Source organism: Natrix helvetica, assembly GCF_964273705.1.
Source record: "Natrix helvetica genome assembly, chromosome: 1".
NCBI classification, from domain to species: domain Eukaryota; kingdom Metazoa; phylum Chordata; class Lepidosauria; order Squamata; family Natricidae; genus Natrix; species Natrix helvetica.
In genome coordinates, this window is record NC_138548.1 from 223311700 (window position 1) to 223328528 (window position 16829).

At 40.3% G+C, this 16829-nt stretch overlaps 1 protein-coding gene across 1 annotated transcript; it reads right to left on the minus strand.

Annotated features, from left to right (window-relative positions):
* Positions 1-1647: 1647 nt before the first annotated feature.
* Positions 1648-15142, minus strand: LOC309385291 (transmembrane protease serine 12-like). The gene is made up of 5 exons (XM_081939578.1): positions 15026-15142; positions 13772-13973; positions 6325-6590; positions 3141-3283; positions 1648-1964 (listed from the first exon to the last, which is right to left on the minus strand). Exons 1-5 carry the CDS (start codon positions 15126-15128, stop codon positions 1722-1724), a joined length of 957 nt encoding a protein of 318 aa, XP_081795704.1. The 5' UTR covers positions 15129-15142; the 3' UTR covers positions 1648-1721.
* Positions 15143-16829: the final 1687 nt, after the last annotated feature.

Here is a 16829-nt window from a genome sequence, read left to right on the forward strand (position 1 = left end):
GGTGCCTTCACCAGGGGAATCAGCCATCGCTGTACCCTTCACCGGCCCACACACGCTAAGCCAAAAAGCTTTCCCAGCAATAAACCAGACCCTGTTGCTGCCTTCCGAACTGCGACTACACACGCAGGAACCAGCAGCAACAATGAGCCTCATGGGTAGGAAATGGGAAAACAAAATGGCCGCTGCCCTCATGACTTGCCCATAACAACAACCAAAATGGCCTCCTCCTCATAGCCACCCATAAAATGGCCGCCACCACGAGGACCTCACCAATATGGCCACCTTCTGGGGATCCCTTCCAAAATGGCCACTCCCAGGGGTCCCATACTCACGTGGAAGCAGCTCACATCTGACAAACGGCCCAGCAAGCAAAAATGGCCCTGAGAAACCTAGCAAAGTTGCAAAGTGCCGCCGCTCCATCAGCCCGCGCCAATAGCGCCTCGGGTTCTCTGAACTCACCCGCTGCCACGTGGAGGGGCCAACGCTCTTCCCAATGTGTCCCGGCACCCACAGCGCCGCCGCCAGCTTGCCCTTGCCACTGATAGCCAGCGGCAATCGCAGGAAGTCTGCCACCATCCTCGTCAATCCAGCGGCATAACAGCGGGACAAACAAAGCCGCAACGAGCGCCCCCACAGCCAGCACAGCCAGCAGCGCTCCCACGACACCTGGGGAGCTTCCAAAACAGTCACATGAGCTGATCCACACACCAAAACAGCAACAAAAGTGGAAAACACTTGGGAGCCAAGTAAGCCAATCAGTCTAGGCAGGCAACACCAACAATTAAAAGAAAAAAGAAAAACTAACAAACTAAAACAACAAACCCCCAAAAAACCAACTCACGAACAAGTGAAAAATACATCTCTTTTCGGGCAAGACTGAGTTGGAATTGGAGCCAAGCAGCAGGGAAGCTGGGAGCGTGGCTTCAACTATGACTCAGCCTTTTGGGCAAATAAGGATTGAACAACCTACTTCTGGACCAGGACCTCAGTGGAACCATGTACCAGAGCTTCAAGAAAATACTCAAGTTCCCTCTGAAACCTCATTGGTTCATCAATGACCTGGTGTTAACTAGTTGAATAGGCCCCAGCTTCCTGCAGTGGAAGGCAGTGATAGAGAACCTCAGGGTTAAAAGGGGAATGATCTAACCATGGAAAGTGACTGGCATTAGTATTCCTCCCTTTAGATTATCCCACAACCACCCTAATCGTACTGGTGAACTCCTCTGAGAGTTGAGCCCTGAATAAGTTGGACCAGGTCTGTGATTGCTACAGTGCCCAAGGGTAACCTCTGAGTCTGGACCAATGCCCACCGCACCAGACCCAAACCTGGAGAACTCCACCAGCAATCTGGCCATGGGATTAAGGTACTCAAACAAGGAGGAAGGTAAGCAGGAAATTTTGTAAAAAAAAAATCTGTATCTCTGGACAGATTAAAAATATGTGTTTAGTTTACCACAAGGGAAGCAGCAACGTTAATAATTCTTAAGATCAAATTTTATAATATTAAGTTCAACATTCGGTACCAGAAAAAAAAATTTCTCTTCAAGCTACAGTTGTCAGTGACGAAGTAGCAAGTCTAAAGTTCAGACACAATAAATTGCTGGGCAATGGGCAATATTTTTATTACATCTGTTAGCAGTTAAAAGTAATAAATATTGCTACATGTGGAAACAAGTTGGAAAGCTAAGATATCCCAACCTAATGGGAGATTATTATTTTTTTCACCAAACATTGCAGAAAACTATCCATCCTGCAGTCAAAAAGAAAAGATAAGGAGCCTTCATAGTCATGGCTTTGTCGAATAAAATAACTTGAGACTGTATCCACTTTCTGTAAAAACCCGTTTGCAGATAGACTCCTGGCAACCTTGGCCGGCCACAACCATAACCAAAACTGCTGATCCCTACCAGATAGTACCTGGTGAGATCTGGCATATAGCACGTAAGAGGACCACCGCTGTCTCCCTGGAACATAAGACACCAAGAAGAAAATATCAGTGGAGGGAATTCTCAGATATTAGAGGGACACATATTATTAATCCAACACATTTACTTAACCCACAAAGCATGCTTTGCTTAACCAGATTTTAAAATCATAATTGGCTGATATAGCACAATCCACAAATGTATAAATATTAGCTGGATTCATATGTTAAGCTGAGCTAAGCATTGGGCCTCACTGTATGTTCTCAGCAAAGAAATTGTGAGCTACACCTTTCATGATTTGACATAAAGAGAGCTTTTCTGTAAGATACCGCCTCCTGGAAATGAGATATTCTTGCCTCGGTTATACCGCAAAATGTACAAGTCCTGTCAGTCTCTCAACATCTGACCATGACAACTCCACTGCAGGCTTCCTGGGACTTTTCTGAAAGTCCAGTCTTCCAATGGTAGCTGCCAAGAAGGCATTAGGTAAACAGTTATTAAGAGAGCCAGCCTTGAACCTTCTTAGCTTCAAACCTGGCTGGAAGTTTAAATATTCTGAAAATTAACGTCATTTTACAGGACTTACTTTATGGCATGTTTGAACAGCCATCGACCCAAGTATTACAGCTGGTGGGGTACAGAAGGGCCTTCTCTACCATTGCCTCTGCTCTCTGGAACATCTCTCCCCCCACCCCCAGGGTAAGGTCAGCTCCAACCCTCCTGACCTTCCCCGAGAGCCTAAAACTAGCTAGCTTAAGGATTCAACGAGGGAGCATCGCAGTGGAGGTGGGCCACAATTTAACAACAGATCCCACTTCCCACCTCCATTCTGTTCCCACACCCTCCCCATCTTTAATTGGACTGTAGCATTTGGCTTGTGTTAACTTATTTATGTTTTTCGTAGATATAATATTTATCTGTGGTGGCGCAGTGGTTAGAATGCTGTACTGCAGGCTACTTCTGCTGACTGCCGGCTCACCAGGCGCAAGATTGACTCAGCCTTCCAAGGTCAGTAAAATGAGGACCCAGATTGTTGAGGGCAACAGTTTGTAAACTCTGTAAACTGCTTAGAGAGGGCTGTAAAGCACTGTGAAGCAGCATATAAGTCTAAGTGCTATCTATTATGATTGTAAACAGCCCGAAGTTACCATGTGATAAGATGGGCAGCCAATACGTTTTATAAACAAATAACTAAACAAGGAAATTCTCTTTTACCTGACAACCATCAATTCCTCCTTTTTCAGAGCCAGCACAAAGCATGTTGTCCTTCACCATCCCTCCATACCAGTCATGTCTATTACAAGTTGATATTGGAATAATATCAACCTGTGCTTCTTGTAATACATCTCTCTCTCTCTCTGAAATGAAAATTCAAAAAAACAACAAACAAACAAACCTGGAAGTACTCCTATGTCTGTTTCAGGCAAAAATGGAAAAACGTTGGTACAGATTATTCTTGGTGCATCATAAGTATCTTAAATCTAACAACACGAATGCACATTGCTTCCAACTGGTTACCCAGTCGCTTGCCTAAAGAAAAATTCAGAGGTTCTTTCAGCATTTGGATATGAAATGAATTTTATTTGGCACTTAACATAGCCAGAAGGTAAATAGAAAAGTTACAATGCAATGCTATTTTTTTCTTTTTCATTTTTTCCAATGGTCAAACATTTAACTGTTTAGGTTTAGGTCCAACTTTGGCAACTTTAAGACTTGTGAATGCCAACTCCCAGAATTCCTCGTCCAATGTCTTAAAGTTGCCAAGTTTGGAGATTCCTGGTTTAGGCATAGGTATAGTAGTGCAATGAAACGAAAAACAATGAATACTGGGACCACTGTTAAGCAACCTGTCCTTCACAGCATCAATGATTATGCATTTGAGCTGAGTAATCAGTTAACGTACCGAAGCAAAAAAGATGCTACTGACATGATCAAAGAAAAACAACATGGTGAAAAACTGCATTATTTTTTTAAAATACAAATTCAGGTGTTTCCTGTCTCATGAAAGATATAAACAGGTAGAAACTAAAAAATAGAAAAACATGGGATTACAGATATTCCCTTCTTTCAACATTTATAATAGAAATTGATTCTGTCAGGAGAAGGCATTTTCTGAATATAAAACTAATGGTTAAAAGGTTTGTAAAAAGGAGACTAAATATATCAGTTCCTATGGGGAAAAAAAACCATTTTAGGCAGGAATGAAGAATTGAAACAATATTTTATCCTTATGGAAAAAATTAAAACAGAATGATCAAGGAGTAGAATGATTATAGGGCACCAACCTCATTAGCAATTCTTACATATAACCAAGGAAAAATGTCTGAAGGAGTCAGTTGTGTTCATCTACCATATGTTTCATCACTCAATTTATTCATCAATAATTATAGCTGCTCTGCAGTTCTAGGGTAAAACCTACAGTAGGTAGGAACATTGTTCCCCATTTGTTGAATGCTGTGCTGTTAGGCATATTCCATTTAAAGGTCTACGCCAGGGGTGTCAAACTCACAACGTCATGGTGTTGTTACGTGACATATTGTGACTTCCCCCCCCCCCTTCGCTAAACCGGGCATGGGCATGGCCAGCGCGTGACGCATCTGGCCAGTGATGGGATTCAAATAATTTTACAACCGGTTCTCTGCCCTAATGACCAGCTGGTTGGGCGTGGCCAGGGGACGGGACAACACTCAGCCTCCTGCAGCATTTTGCCAGTCAAAACGGGGCGCGGGGTTTAATTACAAAATGTGGGCTTTGCTTTGGGACATCCAGATCCAGCGAGCAAGGGGTGTGAACTGCACAGAAAATACACTTTTATTTGGTTATGAAGAAATATCCCCAAAGTCAGATTGTACACTAAAGGTAGACTGACTTTTAGCTACACACTTCCCCAGCAAACAGCAAATTTTGAAGCTCCAGGTAAAGAGGATTCATTTCAGGATGAGTAACCAATTTGCATGTAGGAGGCTCCTACAGAAATGCTGGGAACATCTGAGGGAGGGGTGCAGAATAGTCCTTCTTTGCCTGAGGTTATAGAGACTTGGCACCAATCAAAACACTTTTTGTGAAGCAACTGATCAAGGGGGATCAGTTTGCATCATATGCAAAAGCCCCACTCCTGACTCACCCTAGAGCAGGGGTTTTGGGCCTGGAAGACCTCCAGCACCACCCTGGAAGCCAAAACAGGCCGCAGGGGGACTCCTGGTAGGGGAGGGGTGGGCGGTGGCAGCCAGAGGTGGGATTAGCTGGTTCTCCGAACTGGGCTAAAAGTTAACAACCAGTTCGCCCAAACCAGTGTGAAACGGCTGAAGCCCACCTCTGCATCTGGTCGTGAGTTTCATAGCGCAAAGAATTTGGAATGGTACATGCCTGGACCAACATGTTTGTTATGTACACAGATCACATATATTATTTCAACAAAGACCTGGAACTGTATGTGTTTTATCCAGGCATATGTGTACTAGGCAGAGATGCCCCAGAATCAGGAGAATGTGGAAAGAGGTAAGGTCACTAGTGATGGAGGTTAAAGGAAGGCATACAAGAAGAAGGCATAGGAAAATGGAGAGAAGGGTAAGGAGGCCATTTGGATACATTTAGCAAAAGCTGACAGTCATGCATGGTTCAGGAAGGTGTGAGATCTGGAGGAACAGTAGAAACATGTTTGGCCTGCTGTGTTGCGGGAGAGCAGCACATAAGTAAAGAAAAGTCTTGGGAAAGAGGTGTAATGGAGAGTAGAGCTGATCTTGTGCATAGAGAAGGAAGGAATTTCAAGGAGAATTTGCGGGACGGAAATTGCAGAAAGAGGGAAGCGTGAGGAGGAAAGTACAAATAATCCCATCCTACGTTGTTCAATTTAAGATGGGGCAGAAACGAACTTTGACCGGCTTTCAATATTCTGCTGTTCTGCTTTACTACAATAAAAAATATTCCTGGAATCCCTGCTGGGTTCTGGATTTAGTCTACTTCAAAGAAGGACACGAAAATGATGGGAGAGCTGGACCCACGGCAATGCGGAGCAGGAGAGAGGGGCAGAGTGTACCAATCTTACCCTACTGAACCTACAGGAACCCTCTAGGTCTCTCTAGTCTGCGTCTCAGTTCATTGGGAATATGAGGCTTGTGGAAGAGATCAGCCAAATATCTGGGCAGTGCGTTTATCCCCGGCTAAGAATAAGACATATTTTGTGCAACTCCCCAAATATATCGTCCACCAATTAATGGTGTCAGCTGCACTCTGACTGAAGGGGACCGCTCATCCTAAGAATGTCTCACTTTTCTTTAAATCAAAGGGGAGTGGTACCTCATTCTTGGATAATTTCCAGTTTCAAAAAGGAACATTCAGGTTTTCAATCCAACTTTCTCATTCTTGATAGACCAACGGGAAGAGGAAAATAAAAATTCACCTTTTTCTGTTGTCTGTCCCCATCCAGTTATAAAACAGGGTGTCTCGTCATTTAGAGCCACAGGAACATCAGGGATACAGATGGGCTGGATAAACTGATTGAATTTGATAGACTCCATCAGTTTGAACAAGGCAATGTCATTCTCAAAGGTAATCTTGTTAAAACTGGAATGCATAATAATAGCCCTGATCCGGCTCTTTCTTGTATGGACGTGGTATCTAGAAATATGATGCAATCCAACCACAGCTCTCCAAAACGAAGCGACCCTAGAACAGAATAAAGCCCTCTGTAGAAATCAATGTTGTCAGAGTTTGTTGCAGAAAAATCAAATCCAGAAAGCACACAGAGATAACTGTTTCAGCTGGATTCATTAACTTCTTTATATACGTTAAGAATAGATGAATAGATGTACAACACCAAAGATGGTTCTTCCAAGTAAACACAAGGTAGGAGAGTTACAGGCAAACACAGGCAGTTAGCTTCATTTCAGCAGACAAACCCAGACAGACTGCTTGTTTACTTCTCAGGGCAGCAGACTGCTTAAGTTTCATTTTTCAGCATAAAGTTTAATATAGCTAAGCCATGCCCAGACTTTGTACTTAAGTTTCTGTTTCCAACTCTCTGCATAGACTCAATTTGTTTAAGCTTCCATTGGCTGACTTAGTTGCTTATGCCTATTCATTGGCTGACCTTGTTCCCATGTGTCTCCCAGTCATGAATATTTTAACAAATGTGAGCTGGCTGTAGAATTGTATGGCAGCTTCCTAGACCCTGAAATTTGCACACTTTTTCTTACATTTTAAAAATTATTTTTGTTGAACCGGATCTTCATTTTGAATGTCAGAAAATAGATGAAGACAGGAGAGAAAATTTGGCAGAAATAATGAGAGTAATCTCGGCAAAAGCACTAATGATAACAAAAGTGAAGCTGATAAAAAGAGCAGATAAAGGGTTTCGAATTCTTATAACAATAACAATAAGTTCATTATACAATAAATGGACAATAAGTCCACATAAGACCTATCAACAAAACATTTAGAATAGAGACTTTACAAATGGCAAGAGATATTGGACTACACTATCTCTGGAAGGATACAGGATGATGAAATGAAATGTCACAATAAAGTTTAGTTAAATGTTGTTAAATTTTGAGTGCTATGTACAATGTAATAATAGCTATAGTCAAATAAATGATTAATAATGATAACAAAGCATTTATATGTACTAGATTGATAATATGAAATTTTATACAATACTGTACGTGAGGATATGGAGATGATGTTGAAAAGCCTTTTTATAAAAGTTAAACAATTTTATATAGAATAGAATATAAAGATGTAATATCATTGGATGTTTTCAGGATGATGTAATAAAATGTCATATAAATTTACTTTAAATTTAATATGCTTTATGTTGAAAGGATGCAATAATAGCTGGGCTTAATGGATATTTAATAATTATATCAATTTGTATACAAGTATATTAGATTGATGATACTAAAAATGGGGGAAAAACGTGGAATTGAAAAGTATTAGAGAATATTATCAATGCTAAACTAATAGAATGATGTCACAATAAATTTAGTTAAATGTAGTTAAATTCTGAGTGCAATATACAACGTAATAATAGCTATAGTCAAATAAATGATTAACAATGATAACAAAGCATTTATATATACTAGATTGATAATGTGAAATCTTATACAAACTGTAAGTGGGGATCATGGAGATGATGTTGAAAAGCCTTTTTTATAAAAGATAAACAATTCTATATAGAATAGATTATAAAGATGTAATATCATTGGATGATTTCAGGATAATGTAATAAAACGTTATACTATAAATTTACTTCAAATTTAATATGCCTTATGTTGAAAGGATGTAATAAAAGCTGGCCTTAATGGATGTTTATATTTGTATGCATGTATATTAGATTGATGATACTAATAATGGGGGGGAAAACCATGGAACTGGAAACTATTAGAGAATGTTATCAATGCTAAAATGATTGAATGACTTAGAATAGGAGGAAGCATAATAACAATGCATACAAAGATATCTTGATTGTTAATATGTGAATTTTGGTAAAATTCAAATGAGGATAACGGAAAGGACACAGAAAGATTTTGTAACCAATTGACACACTGTGTGTAATTGAAGAAGCTTTTATGTTATATGTGTTGTGTGTTTGTGTTTGTCTGAAAATAAAAAAAATATTAAAAAATATTATTTTTGTTAATCTTTTTTAGATAAAGAGACAATAAACAAGCAAAGGGAAAAATAATTAATGCAGAGATATAGAATCAATAAGTGGACAAAGTAGTTACTGGGAGGAAACAGTCTCAGTATGTCAATGATGAAGCATTTAATAATAAAAAAATAGAACACCTTAAATTATTTTTATAATTTAAAAAAGGATTTTAGAGCTTTTTAAATATCTGAACTGAGTGTTAAAGTCTCCATTTTTTGGCATTTAAGGATATCAAAAAGGGATTAAACAGGAACAGAATGAAAAACATAGGTTTCTAACATTTAGTTTCTAATTTCCTCTTTGCTGTTTGTACCCTGAGTAGTATATAATATTTATACATTTTCGTGTATTTCTTATTTTAATTTTTTGGTCAAATTCTTTTTATTAAAAAAAACACTTCGGATGTTTACGTCTGGCGTGATGTAACACGGAAAATACATGATTTGAAAGCTATTTTTGCTTTCCAAACTGTTCTGTATGCTGTTAATTTTGCCATTATTGCATATTCTCCACGTTTCAGTTCTTAATCTGGTCTCTCTTTTCCAGTGTTGTGCCAGGCTTATCTTTGGAGCCATGAAAATGTATCTTATGAAGTAGTGATTTCTTTTTTTATAATGTCTTGGAATTATGGCTGGTTAAAAAAATGTGGTTCATGGTACTGTGAATAGTATTTCCACGTACAGAGCTTGGGCTACAACTGGAAGAACAGCTCCCTGGTGCGCACTGGAAAACAGAATCTCAGCTTCAGCTTCCCGGTGCATGCATGCGTGCCTGAGAGCTGCTCTTAGACCAGCTGGCCTGCGCACATGTGCACGTCGGAACCCAAAATGGGCGACAATGGGCGACAGCTGGTGAGCCTGGAGAGATGGCTCTGTGTGCCACTTCCTGTACGCGTGCCATGAATTCGACATCAGTCTTCTGACATTTCCAGCATTTATCACTAAATTTGGCTAGTTTGACAATTACTGATGTATTTGTCTATTTTGGGAATTTTATACAATGTATAAAAACATCAAAGAATACCAGTTTTCTCATAAATTGTAACTTGCGCTAAATTTTATAGATTTGTTCCATAATTTTTCCCATACTTGTGTTATGACCTTAAAGTTTGCATCCATCCATCCATCCTCTCTCTCTCCCCCTGCCTCCCTCCATAATCTTCAATAGTAAACCATTTCAGATATTTAGCACCTTTCTACATCTCAGAGCATTTCTTGCATTGATTTCTAGATAAACTTTTGGTCTTTTTCAGTCTCCCTTGTATTAGTTTCAATGTCCTTTTCATTGTTTTTATGCTCCTCTAGCAATGGCAGATGGATAATTGATATAGAAACAAAAGACATTCTGCCCGGTGGTTAAAAATAAAATTTATGCAGCCTATCCATCATGAATTCAAAATATCAGCCCAGACTCCCCAGCAGGAGAGAAGTAGAATAAAATGAGGAATAAGAGTAAAAACAAAAGACTGATAAAATGGATAATGATGCAGGAGTAAAAACAGACATAAGAATAAAGTGCAAGGATATAAAAGTAAATTTGAATAAAAGAAACGGATTAAAATTGGGTTTCAGAGGGAGCTCTGGACAGTAGATGCTAAGTGGATACCATTCTCTTTGTTGGGAAGAGAAATATGAGGTCAGATTGGTAGTTCCTTGAGGACCTCTGCTGCTAAGGTCCAGGGGTGGGGGGGAAGGGTTTGTTTCCGATTCTTTCAGGCGTCCTGGCGTCTGATTTTTTTAAAAAGTTTGGTTAATCCAAGGACTATTTGCCTTCTCTTTTTGGGGATAACACCCTCACCTCCCTATCTGAGTGATTCTGAAGTGAAGTATCAAAAACATAAGTTGAAAGAAGTGTGTGTGTGTGGGGGGCCTGGATGTTCCTTCTGTTTGGTGGCCTGGCACTTCTCCTCATAGTAACACTTCATGTCTCTGCCTAAAATGTAGTATCTGATGAGCAGGGCACCATCACTTCTTCTTCTTGCTTCTCCTGTAGGTCAGCCCCAGGTGAGAAGCACTAATGTGTAATTTCTCATTCCTTTTTACCTAGACCAGGGCTGTCAAACTCCCGTCCCCCAGGCGAGATGCATCATGCGCTGGCCACGCCCATACCCAGTTTATCAAGGGGGGGGGAGTCCCGATATATTATATGACAACACTGTGAAGAGGCGAGTTTGACATCCCTGATCTAGATGGATTATTCTTGGCACTAATCATGGCTGTAGCAAGGTATAAGAAGGAGAAAAAGAAGTAGAAAAGAGGATGAACAAAAAAGAAAGGAAGTTTAGCTTGATTTGGCCATACTGGAAAAAAAGGCAGAGGTTCCAGAGGTGTATGGTTTCTGGACTAATGGAGGTCCAGAACAATGTTCCCTCACAGGCACAATTTTAAAAGCATCTAGCCATGCTTCCAATATGAATGAGAGGAAAACACCCACTATGAAATGCTAAAGGAAAATGTCTCAGATTACGCTAATTAACAATACATGATCTGATCAAATCAAACTCAAGCTGCTGGCAATGGTTTTAAAATGTATTTTAAGAACCCCACTCACATCTGAATCCTCTTAATAGCCTACTAGTGAAGAAATACAGCAACATCAATATCATCCAGCAGATGTCAGGCAAAAAAATGTCAGCATCACATGTGAAGTTCCAATCAATCTGATTTATTTTTACTCAGGCCTATGCAGGAATCTACTCAACTAATGGTTAGCACTTGTGTGGTGTTAAGACTCCCATTGAATTCAAGGGGGTAGTGGATTTAGACCATTTGTGGCTATGTAGAGATTCTAGGCTGATTCCTCTCTTGACACTGCCCCCAGGTTCTGCCACTCCTTAACCTACACCAGAACACTGATTGCTAGTTATTGCCTGAGTTCTATTCATTATTAAATGGAGCTAGGATTAAATTAAGATAGGAAAACCATGATAGATCAGCCATTGACTCATGTCTTAAAGTACTAAAGCCCGCATCAAAAAAAAAATCAATAATTTAAACCTATGATCCTGAATCACCAAGTATTTATGCTTTATGCTTTTTAACATTTATATTTTATTGGGTTCTACTCAGAGGTAGTTTTCAGCAGGTTCTGACCAGTTCTGGAGAAACGGTAGCGGAAATTTTGGGTAGTTTGGAGAACCGGTAAATAGCACCTCTGACTGGCCCCACCCCCATCTATTCTCTGCCTCCCGAATCCCAGCTTTTCGGAAGGGGATGGGGATTTTGCATTAACGTTCCACTGGAGTGGGGTGGGAATGGAGATTTCACAGTATCCTTCCCCTGCCACGCCCACCATGCCACACCCACAGAACCGGTAGTACAAAATTTTGAATTCCATCACTGGTTCTACTAGTCTAGTTGAAATGTTAATTTATATTGCTAATCCATGTATGATATGCCATGCTCCAAATAAATTGGCTTTATGCGCTCCTATTTGTAACTGGAGGAAATTACATAAGGAGTCTGATGTTTGCTACATTCAGTATTAAAAATTCCAAGGGGTACAAGTAAGGTATTTGGAACCCCGGCCAAAGTCTCATTTCATATATTCTTGTTCTTCAGAGCTCACAAAAATCATGTTTGGAAATAGAAATTCTGGGCGGAGTAAACATGTTTACTATTGTATTTAAAAAGTACTTAGTACTCAAGTACAAAGGACACAACCTCCCAGGGGTATCAAACTGGCAGCCCAAGGGCTGGATGCATCACACGCAGGCCACATCTACCCCGACTCCATAAAAGCAAAAAATGTTGGGATATCATATGACGTGATCAAGTTTGTAATTCGTGCTCTAACCCATTAGCCATGAACGAACAGATTATTTCTCCACTTTGGCCCCCCCCAAAAAAATCTTAGAGTTTTTTTAGACACATTTATTCATAAGTAAAAATCTGACATAAAACTTACAATTCATGAAAATGGAACCTAATTTAAGATTCACCTGAAGCACCAAAATAGAATGACAGCTAAAGGTAACTGAGTAAACAATTATAATCCTACTTTAGACATGAAAGCTGGCTGGGTGATTTTGGGTCAGTCACACACTGTTAATCCAATTCACCTCACAGGGTTATTTGGGCAAAACAGGAAGAGGAAGGAGTACAGGTAATCCTCGACTTCATTTAGTGACCGTTCAAATTTACAGCAGCACTAAAAATGCGACTTGCGACCGTTTTTCAGTTACAACCTTTGCAGCATCCCCATGATCATGTGATCAAAATCCAGACGTTTGGCAATTGGTTCATATTTATGACCGTTGCTGTGTCCCCAAGTCATGTGACTTGGGGACTTTCTGACAAGCGAAGTCAATGGGAAAGCCAGATTCACTTAACATCCGTGTTACTAACGTATCAACTTCAGTGATTGACTTAACAACTTAGGCAAGAAAGGTCGTAAAATGGGACAAAACTAACTTAACAAATGTCTCACTTAAGAGACATTTTGGACTCAATTGTGGTCGCAAGTCAAGGACTATCTGTATTAAGTAAATTCACTGCCTTGAGTTGTTTATAAAAATAATAAAAATGGGATAAAAATAAATAAAACTATGCTAGTCTCAACCTTCCTTTTCAACTGCTACCTAGATCTGACTAATTTTCTTTTTTCTTAGGTCCAGTTTATTCCAGTTTTCCCCTCTCAGGTACTTTGCTTCAGAGATTTCTTACGTTTGGTTCTGGATACTCCCTAACAGATTTTTTATATTCCTTCAAACTACGTTATTTCTTGCTCTTTAACTTGAGTAGGGGATTGGACCTCCAAGGTCTCTTCCAGCTCTATTCTTATTCACTTCAGTTTGCAGCTCATCTACCTTTAGCTTCCTTCTCTATATTTCTTTCAGTAATATTTTTGTCGGCTGTTTTATTCTTCCCTACCCATTTTACTCAGCTATAGTCTTACTATCATGCAGATATCGCTTTTGCTCATAACTACTGATAAGTAAAAATCGCATAAACAAACGCTGCCCATTTAGCTAAGCATTTTAATATAGTGCTTTACAGACCTATTTCTCACCTAATCTCATTGTGAACTGATTTGAGATAAAAGTTAATGTCAGCAACATATATTTTTCTAACACTAATATTTTATTACAAGTTCAGGAAGTCAATGTCGATTCAAAAACATACTTCTAAATTCAGTGACTGCAGGCTAACCAATCTATAATGATAAGAGTAGTTTTAAAATGGAAGATAATACATACGTCCATTCTTTAATGCAGTGTGCAGCTGTCAACACCGAGTTGTGATTAATTAACGATCCACCACATACATGAAGAAATCCTTTACCAAAATGATAAAGCTCAAGACTAACTTGCCATGGCCATCCGCCAAGCTGAGCATCAAGTCCACCAACAATTCGTGTTCCTGTTACTATGTCATCCACAACTGGCCTTGTTCCGCAATCTAGGAGGCAAAAGACTACTAACAGTGCCTGTTTTAAGGACTCCTCCCCACACACACGTAAATTCCTTGACCAGCAACAGCACGTGTGAAATAGGCACTAAGAGTGATTAAGCAGATGATGGTTGCACACTATGGGCGCAGCCAGCCTTTATTTTAAACCAGAGGCACGGCTGATGTTGTCGATGATGTTCTGAGGTTGAGGGAGTGACATGATAGCAGTATTCCAGTATTTGAGGGGCTGCCACAAAGAAGAGGGGGGGGGGTCAACTTATTTTTCAAAGCACCAGAGGGCTAGACAATAAAAAATGGTTGGAAACTAATCAAGGAGAGAAGCAACCTGGAATCAAGGAGAAACTCCCAACAGTGAGGACAATTAAGCAGTGGAATGGGTTAGAAATTGTGGGTGCTCCATCACTCAAGGTTTTTTAAAGAAGTCTGGACAGCCACATGTCTGAAATGGTATAGGCCAGGGTCTCCTGCTTGAGAAGAGGGTTGGACTAGAAGTCTTGAAAAGGCCCCTTCCTTCTCTATTCTGATTGATGTGTTCAAAAAGAGGCAGCTTGAAAGACACCTCCGCCTCCACCCCCCCACGCGTGTTCCTTATTTCAGATGCCTTTCTTCTTTCTATTTAGTCTGCCCACCTACATATTCCTATCCATATGCCTGCAAACATTCCCTTCCCTTCATATCCGCCAGAGCTTATAGAAATTTCTTGGTCAGGATTGCTGAGCAAATCTCCAGGGCACCCACTGCCACCCTGCCCAGGATAGCCTTTATGGACGTTTGCAATGATCAGCCACTTTCGAAGACGAAGAAATCTCCCGCTCCATGTTTTTAAAAAGATGGGCGGGATTTCCAATCCCTGCTTGCGGAGTTGCACCGCGTGGCGGTCTTGTGAGGAGAGGTTGTCGGGAGTTGTAGTTCTCTGGGGAAGGGCAGCGGCGCGGCCCACGTGCCCTTCGCAGCTTGAGCGCGGGAGCGGCTGGGCCTGGCTCCTTTCACAGCTGCCGCCGTAAGACGCGTCGAGGTCGCGGGCGGAGAGGCGGCCTTACCGGTTGTAGGGATCACAGAGGACAGGGCTTTGGGCGGGGTTTTGCTCAATAGAAAAAGCAGCGGGAATAAGGAAGAGAACGGCGCGCAAAACCGCCTCTGCATCGTCAGTCCCGACGAGAAAGGAAAAAGAGGCCCGCGCGAGCTCTTGCCCTCCTTCCCGGCAGGAAAGGATGCCCAACGGCGGGGAGGCAGCCGCGGGCTCCACCTGGAATGGCCTCTGAGACGCGGCAACGGGAGGCCAGTTGGATCGAATGTATGGGTGGGGTGGGGGGTGGAAAGAGGAATCGCGGTCATCAGGCCCACTATCGGGTGGAGCGGGGGAAGTAAGATGATTCGCAATTTCTAGACGATTAGATAGAGCAGGTAGGTAGGTAGGTAGATTAATGAAAGATAAGTTGACAGATGATAGATTGACAGATTGGCAAATGATTGATAGATGAAAATGATGGATTATAGATAAATGATTGATGGATGAGAGATCGACAGGTAGGTAGGTAGATTAATGATACATTGACAAATGGATAAGATTGACAGATGGATAATGATAGTAATGATGAGCTATATAGATGATTGATAGATTGATTGATGGATAGATAGATGAAAGATTGACATAGGTAGATTAATGATAGACTAATGATAATGATAGATTGACAGATAATGGACGATAGATGATTGCTAGATGATAGATGGTTAGATGATAGATTGACAGATGATAAATAATAGATTGATAGATATGATAGTAATGATAATAGATTATAGATTATTGATAGATGATGGGTGGATGAAAGTTTAAGATATATAGATCTATATCTACACATATTTACACACACACACTTACTTTCCATAGTTGCCAGACATAGCCAGCGTACAGAAAACATGGAGAAATCTGCTCTTTACATCTCCCTTCAAGGCAGCGAAACTGGTTTTCCTTCCCTGAGCTGGTCTTTAATCAGGCCTGCCCCATGAGAGTGATGGGAATTGTAAGCCAAGTGTTCAGAGGGCAGAAAGCTAGAGAAGATGGATATGATGAAGCTTCACTAATGTTCAAGTGGCATCTTAGTCTTCTAGTTCTAGAAGTTCTTAGTGGATATAGTCTATCTTGGATATTGTTCTAATTCAATAAAATTCTGGTACAGAATTTTCTTGAATTAGGACTTACTGCCTATTAGTTTCATTTAGCATATCAATTTGAGATTGGAATTTTCTGGAGGCTTTTGTAAGACTTTCCTTTTTTGTCGAGTGATTTTTTTATCTTCAACATATTTATAAACATATTTATAAGTAGTAGTTGTATTACTACTCCTTGTCTTATAACAACTCTCTGAAATTTTGATATATTTTTTTCATGGCTTTGCCTTTTCTTCTTGGCAGTCTCCAATGTTCTGACATCCTGTTTGCTTACTTTTGTTTATCTGTCTTTGGAAGTCGCTCTTCACAGTCATCCTTAACTTTTAAAAATTTCATTTCACTGGCTCCCTTTCATGAAGGTTTAGGATTTTAAATTATTTTTGGCGTTGTGCCGGAAAATGGAAGGTATGCTCAATCAAAACTGACTATTGTGGAAACCACTAGCTTTCTTCTTCAATTTTAGATGAACATAGAACTGGCACAAGAACAGTTTGCGATCTGTTCAATAACCAGCCCATAGCCGCATCTTTGCTGAACTCTTTGATCTCAGTTATTTCTGTGTACTTTATCTGAAGTTCAGGTATATACAGCAGGCATTGTTTTGATTGCTTGAAAACTGTTAGCAATGAAGAAATCATTGGACTCACAGCAACTAATGTTCTGTTTTGTTATTTA

Coding starts and splice junctions, on each gene's coding strand:
- LOC309385291 (XM_081939578.1), bottom strand. CDS start 15,128: ATGCAGAGGCGGTTTTGCGCGCCGTTCTCTTCCTTATTCCCGCTGCTT. Junction 6,591..13,771: donor CACTGCATTAAAGAATGGAC/GTATGTATTATC, acceptor ATTCTGTTCTAG/GGTCGCTTCGTTTTGGAGAG. Junction 1,965..3,140: donor GAGGAATTGATGGTTGTCAG/GTAAAAGAGAAT, acceptor CTTATGTTCCAG/GGAGACAGCGGTGGTCCTCT.